The sequence below is a fragment of the Medicago truncatula genome, chromosome 6 (genome assembly GCF_003473485.1).
Source record: "Medicago truncatula cultivar Jemalong A17 chromosome 6, MtrunA17r5.0-ANR, whole genome shotgun sequence".
Classification (NCBI taxonomy): Eukaryota; Viridiplantae; Streptophyta; class Magnoliopsida; order Fabales; family Fabaceae; genus Medicago; species Medicago truncatula.
The window spans coordinates 8,052,741-8,076,400 of NC_053047.1; the positions used below are offsets into that span (position 1 = coordinate 8,052,741).

At 30.8% G+C, this 23,660-nt stretch overlaps 2 protein-coding genes and 2 long non-coding RNA genes across 6 annotated transcripts; 2 read left to right on the forward strand and 2 right to left on the reverse strand.

Annotated features, from left to right (window-relative positions):
• The first annotated feature begins 1,243 nt into the window (after positions 1 to 1,243).
• LOC120575937 (uncharacterized) lies at positions 1,244 to 4,103 on the forward strand. Its single transcript, XR_005642186.1, has 2 exons — positions 1,244 to 1,401; positions 3,276 to 4,103. It is a non-coding gene; the product is annotated as an uncharacterized lncRNA (long non-coding RNA).
• A 530-nt stretch (positions 4,104 to 4,633) lies between these two features.
• Positions 4,634 to 7,177, reverse strand: LOC120575934 (pescadillo homolog). 2 transcript variants are annotated; one of them, XR_005642183.1, is made up of 5 exons: positions 6,955 to 7,177; positions 6,013 to 6,138; positions 5,788 to 5,930; positions 5,137 to 5,448; positions 4,634 to 4,981 (listed from the first exon to the last, which is right to left on the reverse strand). XR_005642183.1 is itself a non-coding variant. In XM_039826830.1 (4 exons), the coding sequence occupies exons 2-4, from the start codon at positions 6,087 to 6,089 to the stop codon at positions 4,918 to 4,920; spliced, it is 453 nt and encodes a 150-aa protein (XP_039682764.1). In that variant the 5' UTR covers positions 6,090 to 6,138; positions 6,955 to 7,177; the 3' UTR covers positions 4,634 to 4,917. The 2 variants fall into 2 exon arrangements, 1 of the variants encoding a protein (XP_039682764.1); XM_039826830.1 differs by lacking the exon at positions 5,788 to 5,930.
• A 6,252-nt stretch (positions 7,178 to 13,429) lies between these two features.
• On the forward strand, positions 13,430 to 16,288 carry LOC120575936 (uncharacterized). Its single transcript, XR_005642185.1, has 2 exons — positions 13,430 to 13,587; positions 15,461 to 16,288. It is a non-coding gene; the product is annotated as an uncharacterized lncRNA (long non-coding RNA).
• A 562-nt stretch (positions 16,289 to 16,850) lies between these two features.
• Positions 16,851 to 19,176, reverse strand: LOC120575935 (pescadillo homolog). 2 transcript variants are annotated; one of them, XR_005642184.1, is made up of 5 exons: positions 19,144 to 19,176; positions 18,199 to 18,324; positions 17,974 to 18,116; positions 17,323 to 17,634; positions 16,851 to 17,167 (listed from the first exon to the last, which is right to left on the reverse strand). XR_005642184.1 is itself a non-coding variant. In XM_039826831.1 (4 exons), the coding sequence occupies exons 2-4, from the start codon at positions 18,273 to 18,275 to the stop codon at positions 17,104 to 17,106; spliced, it is 453 nt and encodes a 150-aa protein (XP_039682765.1). In that variant the 5' UTR covers positions 18,276 to 18,324; positions 19,144 to 19,176; the 3' UTR covers positions 16,851 to 17,103. The 2 variants fall into 2 exon arrangements, 1 of the variants encoding a protein (XP_039682765.1); XM_039826831.1 differs by lacking the exon at positions 17,974 to 18,116.
• Positions 19,177 to 23,660: the final 4,484 nt, after the last annotated feature.

A 23,660-nucleotide genomic window follows, 5' to 3' on the forward strand; every position in this document is an offset into this window, starting at 1 on the left:
TTGATTTTATAAAATGAGGCTTGATCAAACTAATATAGCTAACTTTAATCCTAACATGCCTCAAATATATGAAAAGGGCTAACTTTCGTCTAGAAAATTTTCATTCTTCTTTTCTAACTAGTTACGGTTAAAAACTATAAATTCCAAAAAAACCAAAAAATATATCTACAAATATCTGCCTTCGACGCCAACTAAAGCAGAGAGTGTGGCATCGACATCGACACTTCAGATGGAAGACATGTCCACGCCAACACAAGTAAACACGTTTAATCAGTGTTGATGTGTCAGTGTCCGTGTTTGTGTTTCGTATGCAAAAAGAAATAACAATTAACAATAAGCTCCAACATTTCAGCAGAAAAATATAATAATAGCTGAAACTTTTAAGCTTGAGACCCTAATTTGATTATGAACTTTGTGGCATTAACACTTCTAATCGAAAGTGTGTCTGGTTTCCGATGACGTCCGATGCGAACGTGACTTTGACACATATGATTTTATTGAACCTTGAAATTTGGTCATTTTCCGGCTCTGTAGTGTTTCACCATTGTTGTTGATGAAAGTGAAACCACCATTGGTGACATTTTTATTTGGATGGTGATATGTAAGGTTTGAGTCAGGACTAATGCTTCTTTCCAGGTTTTGAAGAGGTGATTAGGAGAGTTTGGGATAAAAAATAAGTTTGGAAACTCACTATTCGGCCGCCTAATGATCAATTAATAATAAGCCTAAAGAATTTGATGTGATCTTTGAAAGAAGAAAACATATCAGATCCAATAAAATATTACTAAAATTTATTATCGGTCTAAGGTAATTAAAAAAAAATGTTGGCTATTTTATTGGACCGACAACATTTAAAATGGACACAATTTATTACTATAATTTATTACTAAAATTTACTAACATTTAAAATGGAAATTCTTAATTTGTGGAGCAATTTAGTAAAGTAAGAATTGCGGTCTTATCACTTTTAGCAAGAATATTCACTAATCAACTATTAATAAATAAATATCACTATATTTCAATTTTTCAATATTAAAAAAAATGTGAATCTTACCTAACATTGAGGTTTAAATGAGACATTGAGTCTTGAAGACTCAAAAAATAAAAAATTCTCTTGAATTGGCTACCAAGTCTTAAAAGTTTGAAACCTGTTAGGGATGGTTCGGGTCACATTCATGGTGACTTTTCAAACAAGAATTAGTGATTAAATATAGTTCTGATCACAATTTAAATTGATGGTGGGAATACTTTTTCAATTTTTGGGGTTCTATAAATTGGCTACATCTATCAACAATGTGATAGCACATAACCACTTACATTTTTTTAGAAGACAAAAAAAGGTGATGGAGAGGAAAACACTTGCTAGCTTGTGCTTCTTTCTCATTGTTCTCTTAGCTGCTCGTAAGTTTATATTATAGTAATTTGGGATATGATTTTGTATTTTAGTCATTATGTTTAACAAATAAAACCATTTTATTACAATACTTTTTATTTGAAAATAAAAACATGTATGCAAGCTATAATTTAGAGTTCAATTTTTATATGTTTACGATTTTTAAAGAATATTTTATCAGGTTAGTAATTCTAAATTGACACATATTATTCATGATTGTTTGACACTATTTCAATCAAATTTTTAAATACTTAGATCAAATGTGGTTAATAATAAGATTCAGTTAATAATAAACCATTTTAGATAATATGATTGTAAATTCTAATTGAAATCATCTTGGCAAAATTCACTTACCTCTCGATCAAATTATATATCACTATGGCCCTCTTCCCTTAAGAATTGAAGGAGGAAAACATAAAAACAAATCTTAAATTTGATGTAACAATTTTTTTTCTTTCTATTTACTATCTTTATCCCTAAAAATTATACACCCTCTGTTCTTTAGTTATTTTGCATGTATTAAGAAATGTAATTCATTTTGTATGGAAAAGAGATATTATTAGTTATTTTACAAAATTGTCCTTAATAAATAGTATAAGAAAGATAAATTAAATAATTGAAAGAAGAGAGAGTAATAAATAGCTAATGATATAATAGAAAAAGTAACATTAATGTTTTATTATTATTGTAAAACGAAAAATAATTTCTTCTTCAAAGGGACGTATAATTTGAGACAAAAGGAGTATCTTAAATAAATCACGAGAATCTAAAAGGTTGACTCTGATATTATAAATTTATCTTCAAGAGAATTAATTATCTTTCACAAATCATTATCTTGAAGAGAAATAAATTACTGGAATCTATGCTTCAGTGGCAATTGATTTTGCTTTTACAAATTTGGTGTTGTTGTCATCGTGAGCTTAACTCAGTTGGTATGGTCAATGCATAAAATATGCAAGGTACGGGACCCCGGGGCACTGGTTAAGGAGTAATAAATGAACAGATTTCATTTGTTTTACTTCAATTAAAGTGATAAATATTTTAATTAATTAAAATAAAAAAGTTGTATTTAATACTCGGTCAAATTTCCTTTTCCATTACATATTTACATTCTTGTATCCTTTTCATTAATTAACAATTTTTTTTTTCGTGGATTTTACTCAAACCAATTTTCCTTTCCGTCAATTTGTTGTGAATCATTTTTTTCTTTCAAACCAATTCACGGAAAGCCTATGCATAATTAGCAACATATTCAATTAAAATAAAGTCTAAAATAAATTAACAATTCCAAAGGTAAAACATAACCAATTAAAATATCAAATACAACTTCTCAAAAAAATATCAAATACAAAATCATCAAATGTGTAGAAATTCCATGCTTGTATCACAAAATAGGAAATTTGATAGTGTATTGAATGCACATTTTTCTTATTTTAATTATTTGACTTTTTTTTGAAGGAAATTACTTAACTTATTTCTCACTTTAATAAAGATAAAACAATGGGGATCTGATAATTTATTACTCCTTAACCAGTGCCCCACATTAAGCACCCAATGTGGCGTGCTCTATTGTGGTTGATCTTATAAATTTGTCTTCAAGATAATTAATTATCCTTTACCAATAATTATCTTGAATAGAAATAAATTACGGGAATCTATGCTTCAATGGCAATTGATTTTGCTTTTACAAATTTATCTTCAATAGAAATAATTAGCTAATGTTTTCTTCATAGTATTTATTTCATATCAAACAAACATATGTAACATAATATACTAATAATAAAAAAGTTTTTCTATCATGTGCAAATGTAATTTTGTTAACTATCGAGTGTTGAAGATATATTGCTTATGAAAAATAATATTGTTCTTTTGGAAATTGCAGAAGTAGTGGCGCAAATTGTGCCTTGTAAGACACGAAATCGTAACTTCAAGAGTGCATGTATTGCTGTATCTGGCGACAACGAAGAATGTGACCATGATTGCAGGAGAGTAGGAGGCTGGTATGGTGGTTCTTGCAAAAATCAGAAATGTGTTTGTGACTGTTGAACATCTCCTACATAAATAAATAATCTAGTTATAGTATGATTCATAGCTAGATTATGTTTATGGAATAAATCATTGATCAATTCTCTTCCCTTGAGTGAGAAGAGAATTAATTAATATATAGAGTAATATGTGTGACAAGATAGCATGTTGTCTTATTAAATAAACGGAAATGATTATCATAGCAAGACATTGCATCGTGAGGATTTCCAGAATGATGTGGCAACATAATATCTTTATTAAATTGGCTGAATAGTGTTTCGCGGCCGTTTCACGATTTGAGGAATGCTAGGGTCACACCCTCTAACTCACCATTTAACACACTCCAATAGGTCACCTCATCCAATTTTTTATTTTCCTTTTGATTTAATTTGGGTGAAAAGCGACAATTCCTTCGGGACATACAAGAACTTGGTCTTGGAGAAGGTCGAGCGAAGAAGATAGATATTAAACTCCAAAAAATAAAAAATAAAATAAATGTTCATAAAGTGAAACCGGTAGCTGTAAAGAAAATAAAAAAGTGGACTACATGGCTTATCTTGATTGGAGTGTATTAAAAGGGTATGTTAGAAGGTGTGACCCTAGCATTCCTCTTCATGATTTTTCACCTTGGGATGTATAGCATCGCTGTTAAATAAAATATGTGTTAATTATGTTTGTAGTGTTATATTTCTTTGTTCAAAATTTATAGACCAACGTAGTGTAACAAAACTAATTAAGAGTTAAGAACAAAAATATAAATGGACATGTATTCGACAAAATACAACAAAAATATGTGGTTTGCAATTGCAGTTGCGCACATTCATGTTGGTCATATTCCAAGAAGAGAGAAAAAATGATTAAAATTTCGGAAACCGTAAAACTGTGTCAGGTGTCAAGTGTTTGTTAGCGCAGCAATGGAAGCATTGTTCAACAAACAAAAATAACAGAAATAGTTATTAGGGTTTCTAGGTTTTTCTAGTTTTGATGATTTTGTGAATTAGAGAGGATGAGAAGAAAGAGCAAGTGAATAGAATTGATAAAATGAATTGTATTATTGAGATATGAAAAATTGTACAAGGAATGAGCTTATATACAAGCATGTGTTAGGTTACTTGAAGCACATACTCTAACAAAGTTGTAACAAACTTCAAAACAAACTAAAATCAAAGTGTGATTAATCAACCTAAACATGATTATCACTAATGTAAACTTGAATTAACAACTAAACTAAGAGTTTTGACATCTAGAAAACATTTATATAAGATATCCCGTGGAATTTGTACCGAAAAATATAGGACCCCCCGGCCCGTGCCTAACAAATCAAATTTTTGAGCCCCCGCTAATCTCTTTATGATTCAATAAAAACAAAGTCGCTTGCATGAACTCTTTGAGCTATAAGGCTTTTTCTACCTTAAAATTAAAACACATTCATCTTGCCTTAATTTCAATACCAAAAATGAAGTCATAGCTAGAGTCTTCAACTTCTTTGACCCTTAGCATCATCTAATTTCATTTTCCGCTGTTGATGTGATCAGTCTCATTCTGCTTGCGCTTATTAGATATCTGAATAACAAATATCCAACAAAATAACTAATAAACAAATTTGAAGAAATTCAGAACCAATTGTAAAGACTTAACCCATCAATCACTTGCAACCATTTATACAAAGAATAAAGAAGTAAGCAACTCAAGTATGCAAGGAAATTGAAAAAGTTTACCTCATGGCTTCGAATATCTTAATATTTTTACGAGACATCACAAGTAAACTCATATCAGTATCGACATTTTCTTGGCCATTCGTTGTTGATTCTTCGGTCTGTACCACACTAGAAGATATTTCTTTTTCAACATTAGAATCTGCTGAAATATATGTAATAGCACCCTGAAGTGAATCGTCTTTTCCAACACCAGGAAGCGGAAGAAATTCCTCTGTGGCAGCAGATTGCAAGTGGTTGATAGTCTTTGCATTGTCGGAAATGTAGCCTTCTTCATCGTAGTTAACAAAAGGTGACAAGTGAGGTGGAGGAGTCCTGTTAACAAAAGAAACGCAAGAATAACAAAAAACAATGATTCCCTTTGTACTGGAGTAATTAGGCCAAAACAGTGCAAATAATGACATAGAAATCAATCATATAAATGATTTCATAAATAAGTTCAAGAGATATAGCATCAATAAAAAAGTCTAATAATCTTTGTTGTGTTACGTGCACAACATCCCCATATTATTAATTTTTTTACTTTCTTATAAATTTAATTTGAAAAGAAACTTGAAATAAAATTAGGAAAATAATGTGTCTCATACTTCCCAATTATGACAGAAACAATACTTTCAAATAATTGTGTTTGTCAAGACTATCAAAAGGTCTTACCTCCCTAATCAAGAAGAATTTGAGATTTTTGAAGAGATTTTTACATTCTCTTGTATCTTGATCCTCTTCATCTTCACGGCTAAGTCTTAAACCAGGTGCATCCGTGCACCAGGTTCATTGTGAAGAAGATAGGATATTACTGTCTTCAAATTTGCACTTTCTTAAAGGAAATATAGAAGTTACAAATAATGATCAAATTTTTTACAAATTCCAAGTATTATATACCTTCGGATTTTGTGTACAAGATCTACATCAATTTTCTTGCTCTTTGACGCAGGTAATGCTCCAAAGAGATTTACCATTGTAAGATAGTCGTCCAGTTATCCAAGTGGGTCCACAAATCTTGGGTACCTATAATACATAGAAAAATCAAATAAACTGGAAAATTTTATTAAACAGAAAACAAAAAGCCAAAAACAAAGCTAGAGACCTAAGGATAACGGAAAGAAGGAAGTCTGTATCTGTCTCTATAAAAATTATCTCAAAAAATATAAATGGACATGTATTAGACAAAATACAAAAAAATATGAACAAGATTTCTGAGAATTCAAACTCTTGACATAAAATTATGTGGTTTGCAATTGCAGTTGCACACATTCATGTTGGTCTTATTCCAAGAAGAGAGAAAAAATTATTAAAATTTCAGAAACTGTAAAATTGTGTCAGATGTCAAGTTTTGACAACTTGACATCTGGAAAATATTTATCTAAGATACCCCGTGGAATTTGTAACTAAAAAATATAGGACCCTCGGCCCTCGCCAAACAAGTCAAATTTTTTAGCCCCCGCTAATCTCATTTTGATACAACAAATACAAAGTCACTTGCATGAGCTCTTTGAGCTATAAGGCTTTTTCTACCTTAAAATTGAAACACATTCCTCTTGCCTTAATTTCAATACCAAAAATGAAGTCATTGCTAGATTATTCAACTCCTTTGACCCTTTGCTTCATGTAATTTCATTTTCCGCTGTTTGATGCGATCAGTCTCATTCCGCTTGCGCTTATTAGATATCTGTAACAGATTTACAACAAAATAAGTAATAAACAAAGTTGAAGAAATTCAAAATCAATGGTAAAGATTTAACCCGTCAATCACTTTGCAACCATTTATGTAGAGGATAAAGAAGTAAGCAACTCAAGTATGCATAAGGAGATGGAAAAGTTTACCTTCATGGTTCGAATATCTTTCTATTTTTATTAGACATCTCAAATAAACTCATTTCAGTATCGATATTTTCTTGGCCATTCGTTGTTGATTCTCCGGTCTGTACCACACAAGATGTTTCTTTTTCGACATTAGAATCTACCGAAGTATATGTAATAGAACCCTGAAGTGATTCTTCTTTTCCAACACCATAAAGCAGAAGAAATTCCTTTATGGCAGCAGCTTGCAAGTTGATAGTCTTTCCATAGTCGAGAATGTAGCCTTCTTCATCGTAGTTAGCAAAATTTCCATAGTCGAGAATGTAGCCTTCTTCATCGTAGTTAACAAAATTGCAAGTGTGGTGGAGGAACATTTTACGTTTTTAACATTTAGACAATTAAAATTTCAAAAGGTTTTTTTTAAGATGAAAATAAAAAGAAGTTATAAAAGAAAATAAATTGGTTAGTAGGTAGGTAGGTAAGGTTCATAGCTTAAACCATTTCTCATTCTCATCACTACTGCCTTTACACTTTCCAGCGCGCGCACTCTCTCTCTCCATTTCTGACCTGACCCATTTAGCTCATTTCCAGATCAAAATCTTAGTGATTAGTGGTGACAGAAACATTTCGGTGGTGTTAGGTATTGATTTCATTGAAACACATCTCTTTTTTGTCTCATGTTTTTCTTTTTTATATTATTCTGTCTCTCTTTTATTCCTTCTTCGTCAGTTATTATGTTTATTGGTGTCAGACACCGAACACGTCTTTGATCTGAATTGTCGGTGTTACTGAACACGGCCTCTATTTACTTGTTGGGTGGTTTTTTTTAGTTTTCTTTCTTACTTTTTAAATTCAAATTTTTCTGTTACACAAGGAAGAATGGAAAGTAAGAATTCAAAGATGTGGGCAATTCTTTCAACGAGTTTGCGTATGTCAACAATCCTTTCGGTGAGTACGCGTATAAGGGAAATCATCTTAGAAAGAGTGAAGTTGAAGAGGATTCTTGTCGTACTAGGAAGGTTGACAGAGGAAGAGTTAAGGGACCAAAACGAAACCAAAAAGTAAGTTAAAGGACCAAAACGAAACTTTTAATAGTTAAGGGACCAAAACGAAACCAAAAATTAGGTTAAGGGACCAAAACGAAATCAAAAAATAAGTTAAGGGACCAAAAGAGTAATTAAAACATTTTTTTAAGAGAGGTGTTATATGACACAACTCTCTTTTGCCTACGAACACACGACATGTATAGAGCGCCTCGCATACAATACATGGGGGGAGAGAAAATTAATCTAGTGCTATATGCTTCATATATCCAAGGGTCATTAAACATTCGTGCTTGTTGTCGTGTGTTATTGTCGTGCATACAATCATTTCTCATTTTTTAAATGGGACTCACTCATCAACTATTAATAAATTCATATCACTACATTTCAATTTGTCAATATTAAAAGAAATATGGATCTTACTTAACATTGAGGTTTTAAATGAGACATTGAGTCTTGTAAGACTCAAAAAACTTCTCTCTCAAATGAGGTACCTAATAGATATTATGTCTTAAAAATTTGAAACCTATTAGGGATGGTATGGGTCACATTCATGGCGACTTTTCAAACAAGAATTAGTGATTAAATATAGTTCTGATCACAATTTAAATTTTTGGTGGGAATACTTTTTCAATTTTTGGGGTTCTATAAATTGGCTACATCTATCAACAATGTGATAGCACATAACCACTTACATTTTTTTAGAAGACAAAAAAGGTGATGGAGAGGAAAACACTTGCTAGCTTGTGCTTCTTTCTCATTGTTCTCTTAGCTGCTCGTAAGTTTATATTATAGTAATTTGGGATATCATTTTGTATTTTAGTCATTGTGTTTAACTCATAAAACCATTTTTTAGTACAATACTTTTTATTAGAAAATAAAAACATGTATGCAAGCTATAATTTAGAGTTTAATTTTTATATGTTTACGATTTTTAAAGAATAATTTTTCAGTTCAGTAATTATAAATATATATACATATATTTTTTTTGAGAGAATGAATATATCTATATATGTATGTACATATACATATATATATATATATATATATATGATTATTCATGATTGCTTGACACTTTCAATCAGATTTTTAAATACTTGATTGTAAATTCTAATTGAAATAATCTTGGTAAAATTTACTTTTCTCTCGATCAAATTATATATCACTATGGCCATCTTCCCTTATGAATTGAAGAAGGAAAACATAAAAACAAATCTTAAATTTGATGCAACAATTTTTTTTCTATTTAGAAAAAAATAGAAATATAGCATTGGAAAATGATGAAAAGTGATAAATTTAACTTTTTAAAAGTCAAAATATTGTTGAAACCAATGCAGACATGCTACTTTTGGCTTCCTTAATCATTGCCCCGAGGGCAATGGTTAGCAAGACCTTAATAATAATAATAATAATAATAATTTTGTCAAAAAAAATAATATACTAATAATAAAAAAGTTTTTCTATCATATGCAAATTAATTTAAAATAGTAATTTTGTTACCTATCGAGTGAGACACCAAATCAGCACTTCAGGGGTGCATGTATTGGTTCATCTCGCAAACAAGAATGTGACTATGGTTGCAGGAGAGGAGAAGGCTGGAGAGGAGGTTATTGCAAAAAGCAGAAATGTGTTTGTGACTGTACATGTATTGGTGCATGTATAAATTATGATCATCTCCTACATAAATAAATAATCTAGCTAGATTTTATATGTTCATGGAATAAATCATTGATCAAGAGAATTAATTAATATATGGAGTAATATGTGTGATAAGATAGCATGTTGTCTTATTAAATAAAATATGTGTTATTCTTCAAAAAAAATATGTGTTAATTATATTTGTAGTGTTTTTTTTTTTAAAAAAACAAAATGATATTCATTCATTCAAATCGAGAGATTACATCATTCAACATCGCTAAAAACGTAAAGGATGAATCTGCGAACAAAGTCACAGCATCCAAGTTAATAGCATATAACGGCATAATGCCTACAAAAATATATGATGAAATTAAAGTGACCGGAATATCCATTGCCTCCGGATCTGCAACGTTGACGCCCAAATCTTTGATTGAACAATCGATCTTTCAATATGAATCAATTGAACACCGCATGAAGATGGAAAATCAAACAACGCCGCACAAGACGACGAACAACAAATCACCACACTTAGATGATGAAATTGCAAAGAAAAAAATCTAGATCTATGTGAAAATCACTTATTTAGATTGAAATAAAGAGAAAAAGATGAAGAAAGGTGATTTCAAGTCAATAATTGATCCAAAACCACCCCTCAATGAAGAAACGAAAACCTAGAGAGAGAAAACTAGAGCTGACTTGTTTATATTTATAGTGTTATATTTCTTTGCTCAAAATCGATAGACCAACGTAGTGTAACAAAACTAAAAGTTAAGAACAAAAATATAAATGGGCATGTATAAGACAAAATAAAACAAAAATATGATCAAGATTTATGAGAATTGTTCAAACTCTTAAAGATAAAATTATGTGGTTTGCAATTGCAGTTGCACACATTCATGTTGGTCTTTTCCCATGAAGAGAGAAAAAATTATTAAAATTTCGGAAACCGTAAAATTGTGTCAGATGTCAAGCTTTGACATCTGGAAAATATTTATGTAAGATATCTCGTGGAATTTGTACCTACAAAATATAGGACCCCCAGCCCGCGCCAAACATGTCAAATTTTTGAGCCCCGCTAATCTCTTTGTGATACGATAAATACAAAGTCACTTGCACGAGCTCTTTGAGCTATAAGGCTTTTTCTACCTTAAAATTGAAACACATTTCTCTTGCCTTAATTTCAATACCAAAAATGAAGTCATAGCTAGAGTCTTCAATTCCATTGGTTCTTAGCTTCATCTAATTTCATTTTCTGCTGTTTGATGCGATCAGTCTCATTCTAATTGCACTTTTTAGATGTCTGAATAACAGATTTACAACAAAATAAGTAATAAACAAAGTTGAAGAAATTCAGAACCAATTGTAAAGACTTAACCCATCAATCATTTAGGCAGAGGATAAAGAAGTAAGCAACTCAAGCATGCATAAGGAGATTGAAAAAGTTTACGAAACATCACAAGTAAACTTATATCAGTATCGACATTAAAATCTGCTGAAGTATATGCAAGAGCACCGTGAAGTGAATCTTCTTTTCCAACACTAGGAAGCGGAAGAAATTCCTTTCTCGCAGCAGCTTACAAGTGGCTAATAGTCTTTGCATTGTCGGGAATGTAACCTTCTTCATCGTAGTTAACAAAAGGTGACAAGTAAGGTGGAGGAGTGCTGTTAAAAAAAGAAAAATTTTAGGTTTTTAACGTTTAGCAATTAAAATTTCAATTAGAAACAAATTAATCAAACAAAATGAAAAGAAAAAAGGATGTGTGGATTTGTGATTCCACAAGAAGATATCCCTTGAAGAAAAAACAAATTTTCTCAGAATATAATATAGGACACTCCTACCATATAAGTTTCTATCGGAAAAATTATGCGTGCATTGACACAATCAAATATCATATATATTTTTGGTTTTGGTGTTTTCTCCCGTAACCTGTCTGTACGTTCGTAGTTTTTCTTTGTCTCGGCTTTCTTTATTTTTCTGTCATGCACTCTAATTGTTCTATGTTCTTCCAGCAAAGGTTCACGATAAAGAAAGCTAACATCTTTCAAATGGTAATAAGTCTGATGAGTTCCCTTGACCTTTTTCTTAGGCTGCCGGGGTGTTACAGCTTTTGAAATGCTTAGTTTCCTAATATTTGCAAAAGCCAACGTAAAAATCGAAGTAGTAACACTTCAACACATTATATAGATGCATTTTCCGAATGACAACAGATCAGTAATGCCAGAAATTACAAATTTGGCAGCATTTCCCTCCTTTTTCTTCCCCTACGATACAAAAGTAACAACATTAAGGGCATGTTTGGTTTGAATTTGTCAGAATACATTCAGAGCTAAAGTACTTTCCTATAAAACATACGTTTGTATGGACCCTGATACTTTTTCATTCTCCTCTTGCCGTTTGAGTTGTTCCATTTACCATTTGAACATATATTATGTTGTTGCAGTAATGCGATTTTTTTGGTAATTACATATCCAAAAGTACTTTCAATAACTATTATATCTAAATGAATTACCTTTCATCATACATGCTTTTGACAAGGGTCCCAAACATAAACAACGCTAGAGCTGACTCATTTTAATCAAACTTGATTTTATAAAATGAGGCTTGATCAAACTAATATAGCTAACTTTAATCCTAACATGCCTCAAATATATGAAAAGGGCTGACTTTCGTCTAGAAAATTTTCATTCTTCTTTTCTAACTAGTTACGGTTAAAAACTATAAATTCCAAAAAAACCAAAAATATATCTACAAATATCTGCCTTCGACGCCAACTAAAGCAGAGAGTGTAGCATCGACACTTCAGATGGAAGACATGTCCACGCCAACACAAGTAAACACGTTTAATCAGTGTTGATGTGTCAGTGTCCGTGTTTGTGTTTCGTATGCAAAAAGAAATAACAATTAACAATAAGCTCCAACATTTCAGCAGAAAAATATAATAATAGCTGAAACTTTTAAGCTTGAGACCCTAATTTGATTATGAACTTTGTGGCATTAACACTTCTAATCGAAAGTGTGTCTGGTTTCCGATGACGTCCGATGCGAACGTGACTTTGACACATATGATTTTATTGAACCTTGAAATTTGGTCATTTTCCGGCTCTGTAGTGTTTCACCATTGTTGTTGATGAAAGTGAAACCACCATTGGTGACATTTTTATTTGGATGGTGATATGTAAGGTTTGAGTCAGGACTAATGCTTCTTTCCAGGTTTTGAAGAGGTGATTAGGAGAGTTTGGGATAAAAAATAAGTTTGGAAACTCACTATTCGGCCGCCTAATGATCAATTAATAATAAGCCTAAAGAATTTGATGTGATCTTTGAAAGAAGAAAACATATCAGATCCAATAAAATATTACTAAAATTTATTATCGGTCTAAGGTAATTAAAAAAAAATGTTGGCTATTTTATTGGACCGACAACATTTAAAATGGACACAATTTATTACTATAATTTATTACTAAAATTTACTAACATTTAAAATGGAAATTCTTAATTTGTGGAGCAATTTAGTAAAGTAAGAATTGCGGTCTTATCACTTTTAGCAAGAATATTCACTAATCAACTATTAATAAATAAATATCACTATATTTCAATTTTTCAATATTAAAAAAAATGTGAATCTTACCTAACATTGAGGTTTAAATGAGACATTGAGTCTTGAAGACTCAAAAAATAAAAAATTCTCTTGAATTGGCTACCAAGTCTTAAAAGTTTGAAACCTGTTAGGGATGGTTCGGGTCACATTCATGGTGACTTTTCAAACAAGAATTAGTGATTAAATATAGTTCTGATCACAATTTAAATTGATGGTGGGAATACTTTTTCAATTTTTGGGGTTCTATAAATTGGCTACATCTATCAACAATGTGATAGCACATAACCACTTACATTTTTTTAGAAGACAAAAAAAGGTGATGGAGAGGAAAACACTTGCTAGCTTGTGCTTCTTTCTCATTGTTCTCTTAGCTGCTCGTAAGTTTATATTATAGTAATTTGGGATATGATTTTGTATTTTAGTCATTATGTTTAACAAATAAAACCATTTTATTACAATACTTTTTATTTGAAAATAAAAACATGTATGCAAGCTATAATTTAGAGTTCAATTTTTATATGTTTACGATTTTTAAAGAATATTTTATCAGGTTAGTAATTCTAAATTGACACATATTATTCATGATTGTTTGACACTATTTCAATCAAATTTTTAAATACTTAGATCAAATGTGGTTAATAATAAGATTCAGTTAATAATAAACCATTTTAGATAATATGATTGTAAATTCTAATTGAAATCATCTTGGCAAAATTCACTTACCTCTCGATCAAATTATATATCACTATGGCCCTCTTCCCTTAAGAATTGAAGGAGGAAAACATAAAAACAAATCTTAAATTTGATGTAACAATTTTTTTCTTTCTATTTACTATCTTTATCCCTAAAAATTATACACCCTCTGTTCTTTAGTTATTTTGCATGTATTAAGAAATGTAATTCATTTTGTATGGAAAAGAGATATTATTAGTTATTTTACAAAATTGTCCTTAATAAATAGTATAAGAAAGATAAATTAAATAATTGAAAGAAGAGAGAGTAATAAATAGCTAATGATATAATAGAAAAAGTAACATTAATGTTTTATTATTATTGTAAAACGAAAAATAATTTCTTCTTCAAAGGGACGTATAATTTGAGACAAAAGGAGTATCTTAAATAAATCACGAGAATCTAAAAGGTTGACTCTGATATTATAAATTTATCTTCAAGAGAATTAATTATCTTTCACAAATCATTATCTTGAAGAGAAATAAATTACTGGAATCTATGCTTCAGTGGCAATTGATTTTGCTTTTACAAATTTGGTGTTGTTGTCATCGTGAGCTTAACTCAGTTGGTATGGTCAATGCATAAAATATGCAAGGTACGGGACCCCGGGGCACTGGTTAAGGAGTAATAAATGAACATATTTCATTTGTTTTACTTCAATTAAAGTGATAAATATTTTAATTAATTAAAATAAAAAAGTTGTATTTAATACTCGGTCAAATTTCCTTTTCCATTACATATTTACATTCTTGTATCCTTTTCATTAATTAACAATTTTTTTTTTTCGTGGATTTTACTCAAACCAATTTTCCTTTCCGTCAATTTGTTGTGAATCATTTTTTCTTTCAAACCAATTCACGGAAAGCCTATGCATAATTAGCAACATATTCAATTAAAATAAAGTCTAAAATAAATTAACAATTCCAAAGGTAAAACATAACCAATTAAAATATCAAATACAACTTCTCAAAAAAATATCAAATACAAAATCATCAAATGTGTAGAAATTCCATGCTTGTATCACAAAATAGGAAATTTGATAGTGTATTGAATGCACATTTTTCTTATTTTAATTATTTGACTTTTTTTTGAAGGAAATTACTTAACTTATTTCTCACTTTAATAAAGATAAAACAATGGGGATCTGATAATTTATTACTCCTTAACCAGTGCCCCACATTAAGCACCCAATGTGGCGTGCTCTATTGTGGTTGATCTTATAAATTTGTCTTCAAGATAATTAATTATCCTTTACCAATAATTATCTTGAATAGAAATAAATTACGGGAATCTATGCTTCAATGGCAATTGATTTTGCTTTTACAAATTTATCTTCAATAGAAATAATTAGCTAATGTTTTCTTCATAGTATTTATTTCATATCAAACAAACATATGTAACATAATATACTAATAATAAAAAAGTTTTTCTATCATGTGCAAATGTAATTTTGTTAACTATCGAGTGTTGAAGATATATTGCTTATGAAAAATAATATTGTTCTTTTGGAAATTGCAGAAGTAGTGGCGCAAATTGTGCCTTGTAAGACACGAAATCGTAACTTCAAGAGTGCATGTATTGCTGTATCTGGCGACGACGAAGAATGTGACCATGATTGCAGGAGAGTAGGAGGCTGGTATGGTGGTTCTTGCAAAAATCAGAAATGTGTTTGTGACTGTTGAACATCTCCTACATAAATAAATAATCTAGTTATAGTATGATTCATAGCTAGATTATGTTTATGGAATAAATCATTGATCAATTCTCTTCCCTTGAGTGAGAAGAGAATTAATTAATATATAGAGTAATATGTGTGACAAGATAGCATGTTGTCTTATTAAATAAACGGAAATGATTATCATAGCAAGACATTGCATCGTGAGGATTTCCAGAATGATGTGGCAACATAATATCTTTATTAAATTGGCTGAATAGTGTTTCGCGGCCGTTTCACGATTTGAGGAATGCTAGGGTCACACCCTCTAACTCACCATTTAACACACTCCAATAGGTCACCTCATCCAATTTTTTATTTTCCTTTTGATTTAATTTGGGTGAAAAGCGACAATTCCTTCGGGACATACAAGAACTTGGTCTTGGAGAAGGTCGAGCGAAGAAGATAGATATTAAACTCCAAAAAATAAAAAATAAAATAAATGTTCATAAAGTGAAACCGGTAGCTGTAAAGAAAATAAAAAAGTGGACTACATGGCTTATCTTGATTGGAGTGTATTAAAAGGGTATGTTAGAAGGTGTGACCCTAGCATTCCTCTTCATGATTTTTCACCTTGGGATGTATAGCATCGCTGTTAAATAAAATATGTGTTAATTATGTTTGTAGTGTTATATTTCTTTGTTCAAAATTTATAGACCAACGTAGTGTAACAAAACTAATTAAGAGTTAAGAACAAAAATATAAATGGACATGTATTCGACAAAATACAACAAAAATATGTGGTTTGCAATTGCAGTTGCGCACATTCATGTTGGTCATATTCCAAGAAGAGAGAAAAAATGATTAAAATTTCGGAAACCGTAAAACTGTGTCAGGTGTCAAGTGTTTGTTAGCGCAGCAATGGAAGCATTGTTCAACAAACAAAAATAACAGAAATAGTTATTAGGGTTTCTAGGTTTTTCTAGTTTTGATGATTTTGTGAATTAGAGAGGATGAGAAGAAAGAGCAAGTGAATAGAATTGATAAAATGAATTGTATTATTGAGATATGAAAAATTGTACAAGGAATGAGCTTATATACAAGCATGTGTTAGGTTACTTGAAGCACAAACTCTAACAAAGTTGTAACAAACTTCAAAACAAACTAAAATCAAAGTGTGATTAATCAACCTAAACATGATTATCACTAATGTAAACTTGAATTAACAACTAAACTAAGAGTTTTGACATCTAGAAAACATTTATATAAGATATCCCGTGGAATTTGTACCGAAAAAATATAGGACCCCCCGGCCCGTGCCTAACAAATCAAATTTTTGAGCCCCCGCTAATCTCTTTATGATTCAATAAAAACAAAGTCGCTTGCATGAACTCTTTGAGCTATAAGGCTTTTTCTACCTTAAAATTAAAACACATTCATCTTGCCTTAATTTCAATACCAAAAATGAAGTCATAGCTAGAGTCTTCAACTTCTTTGACCCTTAGCATCATCTAATTTCATTTTCCGCTGTTGATGTGATCAGTCTCATTCTGCTTGCGCTTATTAGATATCTGAATAACAAATATCCAACAAAATAACTAATAAACAAATTTGAAGAAATTCAGAACCAATTGTAAAGACTTAACCCATCAATCACTTGCAACCATTTATACAAAGAATAAAGAAGTAAGCAACTCAAGTATGCAAGGAAATTGAAAAAGTTTACCTCATGGCTTCGAATATCTTAATATTTTTACGAGACATCACAAGTAAACTCATATCAGTATCGACATTTTCTTGGCCATTCGTTGTTGATTCTTCGGTCTGTACCACACTAGAAGATATTTCTTTTTCAACATTAGAATCTGCTGAAATATATGTAATAGCACCCTGAAGTGAATCGTCTTTTCCAACACCAGGAAGCGGAAGAAATTCCTCTGTGGCAGCAGATTGCAAGTGGTTGATAGTCTTTGCATTGTCGGAAATGTAGCCTTCTTCATCGTAGTTAACAAAAGGTGACAAGTGAGGTGGAGGAGTCCTGTTAACAAAAGAAACGCAAGAATAACAAAAAACAATGATTCCCTTTGTACTGGAGTAATTAGGCCAAAACAGTGCAAATAATGACATAGAAATCAATCATATAAATGATTTCATAAATAAGTTCAAGAGATATAGCATCAATAAAAAAGTCTAATAATCTTTGTTGTGTTACGTGCACAACATCCCCATATTATTAATTTTTTTACTTTCTTATAAATTTAATTTGAAAAGAAACTTGAAATAAAATTAGGAAAATAATGTGTCTCATACTTCCCAATTATGACAGAAACAATACTTTCAAATAATTGTGTTTGTCAAGACTATCAAAAGGTCTTACCTCCCTAATCAAGAAGAATTTGAGATTTTTGAAGAGATTTTTACATTCTCTTGTATCTTGATCCTCTTCATCTTCACGGCTAAGTCTTAAACCAGGTGCATCCGTGCACCAGGTTCATTGTGAAGAAGATAGGATATTACTGTCTTCAAATTTGCACTTTCTTAAAGGAAATATAGAAGTTACAAATAATGATCAAATTTTTTACAAATTCCAAGTATTATATACCTTCGGATTTTGTGTACAAGATCTACATCAATTTTCTTGCTCTTTGACGCAGGTAATGCTCCAAAGAGATTTACCATTGTAAGATAGTCGTCCAGTTATCCAAGTGGGTCCACAAATCTTGGGTACCTATAATACATAGAAAAATCAAATAAACTGGAAAATTTTATTAAACAGAAAACAAAAAGCCAAAAACAAAGCTAGAGACCTAAGGATAACGGAAAGAAGGAAGTCTGTATCTGTCTCTATAAAAATTATCTCAAAAAATATAAATGGACATGTATTAGACAAAATACAAAAAAATATATATGAACAAGATTTCTGAGAATTCAAACTCTTGACATAAAATTATGTGGTTTGCAATTGCAGTTGCACACATTCATGTTGGTCTTATTCCAAGAAGAGAGAAAAATTATTAAAATTTCAGAAACTGTAAAATTGTGTCAGATGTCAAGTTTTGACAACTTGACATCTGGAAAATATTTATGTAAGATACCCCGTGGAATTTGTAACTAAAAAATATAGGACCCTCGGCCCTCGCCAAACAAGTCAAATTTTTTAGCCCCCGCTAATCTCATTTTGATACAACAAATACAAAGTCACTTGCATGAGCTCTTTGAGCTATAAGGCTTTTTCTACCTTAAAATTGAAACACATTCCTCTTGCCTTAATTTCAATACCAAAAATGAAGTCATTGCTAGATTATTCAACTCCTTTGACCCTTTGCTTCATGTAATTTCATTTTCCGCTGTTTGACACGATCAGTCTCATTCCGCTTGCGCTTATTAGATATCTGTAACAGATTTACAACAAAATAAGTAATAAACAAAGTTGAAGAAATTCAAAATCAATGGTAAAGATTTAACCCGTCAATCACTTTGCAACCATTTATGTAGAGGATAAAGAAGTAAGCAACTCAAGTATGCATAAGGAGATGGAAAAGTTTACCTTCATGGTTCGAATATCTTTCTATTTTTATTACACATCTCAAATAAACTCATTTCAGTATCGATATTTTCTTGGCCATTCGTTGTTGATTCTCCGGTCTGTACCACACAAGATGTTTCTTTTTCGTCATTAGAATCTACCGAAGTATATGTAATAGAACCCTGAAGTGATTCTTCTTTTCCAATACCATAAAGCAGAAGAAATTCCTTTATGGCAGCAGCTTGCAAGTGGTTGATAGTCTTTCCATAGTCGAGAATGTAGCCTTCTTCATCGTAGTTAGCAAAATTTCCATAGTCGAGAATGTAGCCTTCTTCATCGTAGTTAACAAAATTGCAAGTGTGGTGGAGGAACATTTTAAGTTTTTAACATTTAGACAATTAAAATTTCAAAAGGTTTTTTTTAAGATGAAAATAAAAAAGAAGTTATAAAAGAAAATAAATTGGTTAGTAGGTAGGTAGGTAAGGTTCATAGCTTAAACCATTTCTCATTCTCATCACTACTGCCTTTACACTTTCCAGCGCGCGCACTCTCTCTCTCCATTTCTGACCTGACCCATTTAGCTCATTTCCAGATCAAAATCTTAGTGATTAGTGGTGACAGAAACATTTCGGTGGTGTTAGGTATTGATTTCATTGAAACACATCTCTTTTTGTCTCATGTTTTTCTTTTTTATATTATTCTGTCTCTCTTTTATTCCTTCTTCGTTAGTTATTATGTTTATTGGTGTCAGACACCGAACACGTCTTTGATCTGAATTGTCGGTGTTACTGAACACGGCCTCTATTTACTTGTTGGGTGGTTTTTTTTAGTTTTCTTTCTTACTTTTTAAATTCAAATTTTTCTGTTACACAAGGAAGAATGGAAAGTAAGAATTCAAAGATGTGGGCAATTCTTTCAACGAGTTTGCGTATGTCAACAATCCTTTCGGTGAGTACGCGTATAAGGGAAATCATCTTAGAAAGAGTGAAGTTGAAGAGGATTCTTGTCGTACTAGGAAGGTTGACAGAGGAAGAGTTAAGGGACCAAAACGAAACCAAAAAGTAAGTTAAAGGACCAAAACGAAACTTTTAATAGTTAAGGGACCAAAACGAAACCAAAAATTAGGTTAAGGGACCAAAACGAAATCAAAAAATAAGTTAAGGGACCAAAAGAGTAATTAAAACATTTTTTAAGAGAGGTGTTATATGACACAACTCTCTTTTGCCTACGAACACACGACATGTATAGAGCGCCTCACATACAATACATGGGGGGAGAAAAATTAATCTAGTGCTATATGCTTCATATATCCAAGGGTCATTAAACATTCGTGCTTGTTGTCGTGTGTTATTGTCGTGCATACAATCATTTCTCATTTTTTAAATGGGACTCACTCATCAACTATTAATAAATTCATATCACTACATTTCAATTTGTCAATATTAAAAGAAATATGGATCTTACTTAACATTGAGGTTTTAAATGAGACATTGAGTCTTGTAAGACTCAAAAACTTCTCTCTCAAATGAGGTACCTAATAGATATTAAGTCTTAAAATTTGAAACCTATTAGGGATGGTATGGGTCACATTCATGGCGACTTTTCAAACAAGAATTAGTGATTAAATATAGTTCTGATCACAATTTAAATTGTTGGTGGGAATACTTTTTCAATTTTTGGGGTTCTATAAATTGGCTACATCTATCAACCATGTGATAGCACATAACCACTTACATTTTTTTAGAAGACAAAAAAAGGTGATGGAGAGGAAAACACTTGCTAGCTTGTGCTTCTTTCTCATTTTTCTCTTAGCTGCTCGTAAGTTTATATTATAGTAATTTGGGATATCATTTTGTATTTTAGTCATTGTGTTTAACTCATAAAACCATTTTTTAGTACAATACTTTTTATTAGAAAATAAAAACATGTATGCAAGCTATAATTTAGAGTTTAATTTTTATATGTTTACGATTTTTAAAGAATAATTTATCAGTTCAGTAATTATAAATATATATACATATATTTTTTTTGAGAGAATGAATATATATATATATATATATATATATATATATATATATATATATATATATATGATTATTCATGATTGCTTGACACTTTCAATCAGATTTTTAAATACTTGATTGTAAATTCTAATTGAAATAATCTTGGTAAAATTTACTTTTCTCTCGATCAAATTATATATCACTATGGCCATCTTCCTTATGAATTGAAGAAGGAAAACATAAAAACAAATCTTAAATTTGATGCAACAATTTTTTTTCTATTTAGAAAAAAATAGAAATATAGCATTAGAAAATGATGAAAAGTGATAAATTTAACTTTTTAAAAGTCAAAATATTGTTGAAACTAATACAGACATGCTACTTTTGGCTTCCTTAATCATTGCCCCGAGGGTAATGGTTAGCAAGACCCTAATAATAATAATAATAATTTTGTCAAAAAAAATAATATACTAATAATAAAAAAGTTTTTCTATCATATGCAAATTAATTTAAAATAGTAATTTTGTTACCTATCGAGTGAGACACCAAATCAGCACTTTTTTATATGTTCATGGAATAAATCATTGATCAAGAGAATTAATTAATATATGGAGTAATATGTGTGATAAGATAGCATGTTGTCTTATTAAATAAAATATGTGTTATTCTTCAAAAAAAAAAATGTGTTAATTATATTTGTAGTGTTTTTTTAAAAAAAAAAAACAAAATGATATTCATTCATTCAAATCGAGAGATTACATCATTCAACACCGCTAAAAACGTAAAGAATGAATCTGCGAACAAAGTCACAGCATCCAAGTTAATAGCATATAACGGCATAATGCCTACAAAAATATATGATGAAATTAAAGTGACCGGAATATCCATTGCCTCCGGATCTGCAACGTTGACGCCCAAATCTTTGATTGAACAATCGATCTTTCAATATGAATCAATTGAACACCGCATGAAGATGGAAAATCAAACAACGCCGCACAAGACGACGAACAACAAATCACCACACTTAGATGATGAAATTGCAAAGAAAAAAAATCAAGATCTATGTGAAAATCACTTATTTAGATTGAAATAAAGAGAAAAAGATGAAGAAAGGTGATTTCAAGTCAATAATTGATCCAAAACCACCCCTCAATGAAGAAACGAAAACCTAGAGAGAGAAAACTAGAGCTGACTTGTTTATATTTATAGTGTTATATTTCTTTGCTCAAAATCGATAGACCAACGTAGTGTAACAAAACTAAAAGTTAAGAACAAAAATATAAATGGGCATGTATAAGACAAAATAAAACAAAAATATGATCAAGATTTATGAGAATTGTTCAAACTCTTAAAGATAAAATTATGTGGTTTGCAATTGCAGTTGCACACATTCATGTTGGTCTTTTTCCATGAAGAGAGAAAAAATTATTAAAATTTCGGAAACCGTAAAATTGTGTCAGATGTCAAGCTTTGACATCTGGAAAATATTTATGTAAGATATCTCGTGGAATTTGTACCTACAAAATATAGGACCCCCAGCCCGCGCCAAACATGTCAAATTTTTTAGCCCCGCTAATCTCTTTGTGATACGATAAATACAAAGTCACTTGCACGAGCTCTTTGAGCTATAAGGCTTTTTCTACCTTAAAATTGAAACACATTTCTCTTGCCTTAATTTCAATACCAAAAATGAAGTCATAGCTAGAGTCTTCAACTCCATTGGTTCTTAGCTTCATCTAATTTCATTTTCTGCTGTTTGATGCGATCAGTCTCATTCTAATTGCACTTTTTAGATGTCTGAATAACAGATTTACAACAAAATAAGTAATAAACAAAGTTGAAGAAATTCAGAACCAATTGTAAAGACTTAACCCATCAATCATTTAGGCAGAGGATAAAGAAGTAAGCAACTCAAGCATGCATAAGGAGATTGAAAAAGTTTACGAAACATCACAAGTAAACTTATATCAGTATCGACATTAAAATCTGCTGAAGTATATGCAAGAGCACCGTGAAGTGAATCTTCTTTTCCAACACTAGGAAGCGGAAGAAATTCCTTTCTCGCAGCAGCTTGCAAGTGGTTAATAGTCTTTGCATTCTCAGGAATGTAGCCTTCTTCATCGTAGTTAACAAAAGGTGACAAGTAAGGTGGAGGAGTGCTGTTAACAAAAGAAAAATTTTAGGTTTTTAACGTTTAGCAATTAAAATTTCAATTAGAAACAAATTAATCAAACAAAATGAAAAGAAAAAAGGATGTGTGGATTTGTGATTCCACAAGAAGATATCCCTTGAAGAAAAAACAAATTTGCTCAGAATATAATATAGGACACTCCTACCATATAAGTTTCTATCGGAAAAATTATGCGTGCATTGACACAATCAAATATCATATATATTTTTGGTTTTGGTGTTTTCTCCCGTAACCTGTCTGTACGTTCGTAGTTTTTCTTTGTCTCGGCTTTCTTTATTTTTCTGTCATGCACTCTAATTGTTCTATGTTCTTCCAGCAAAGGTTCACGATAAAGAAAGCTAACA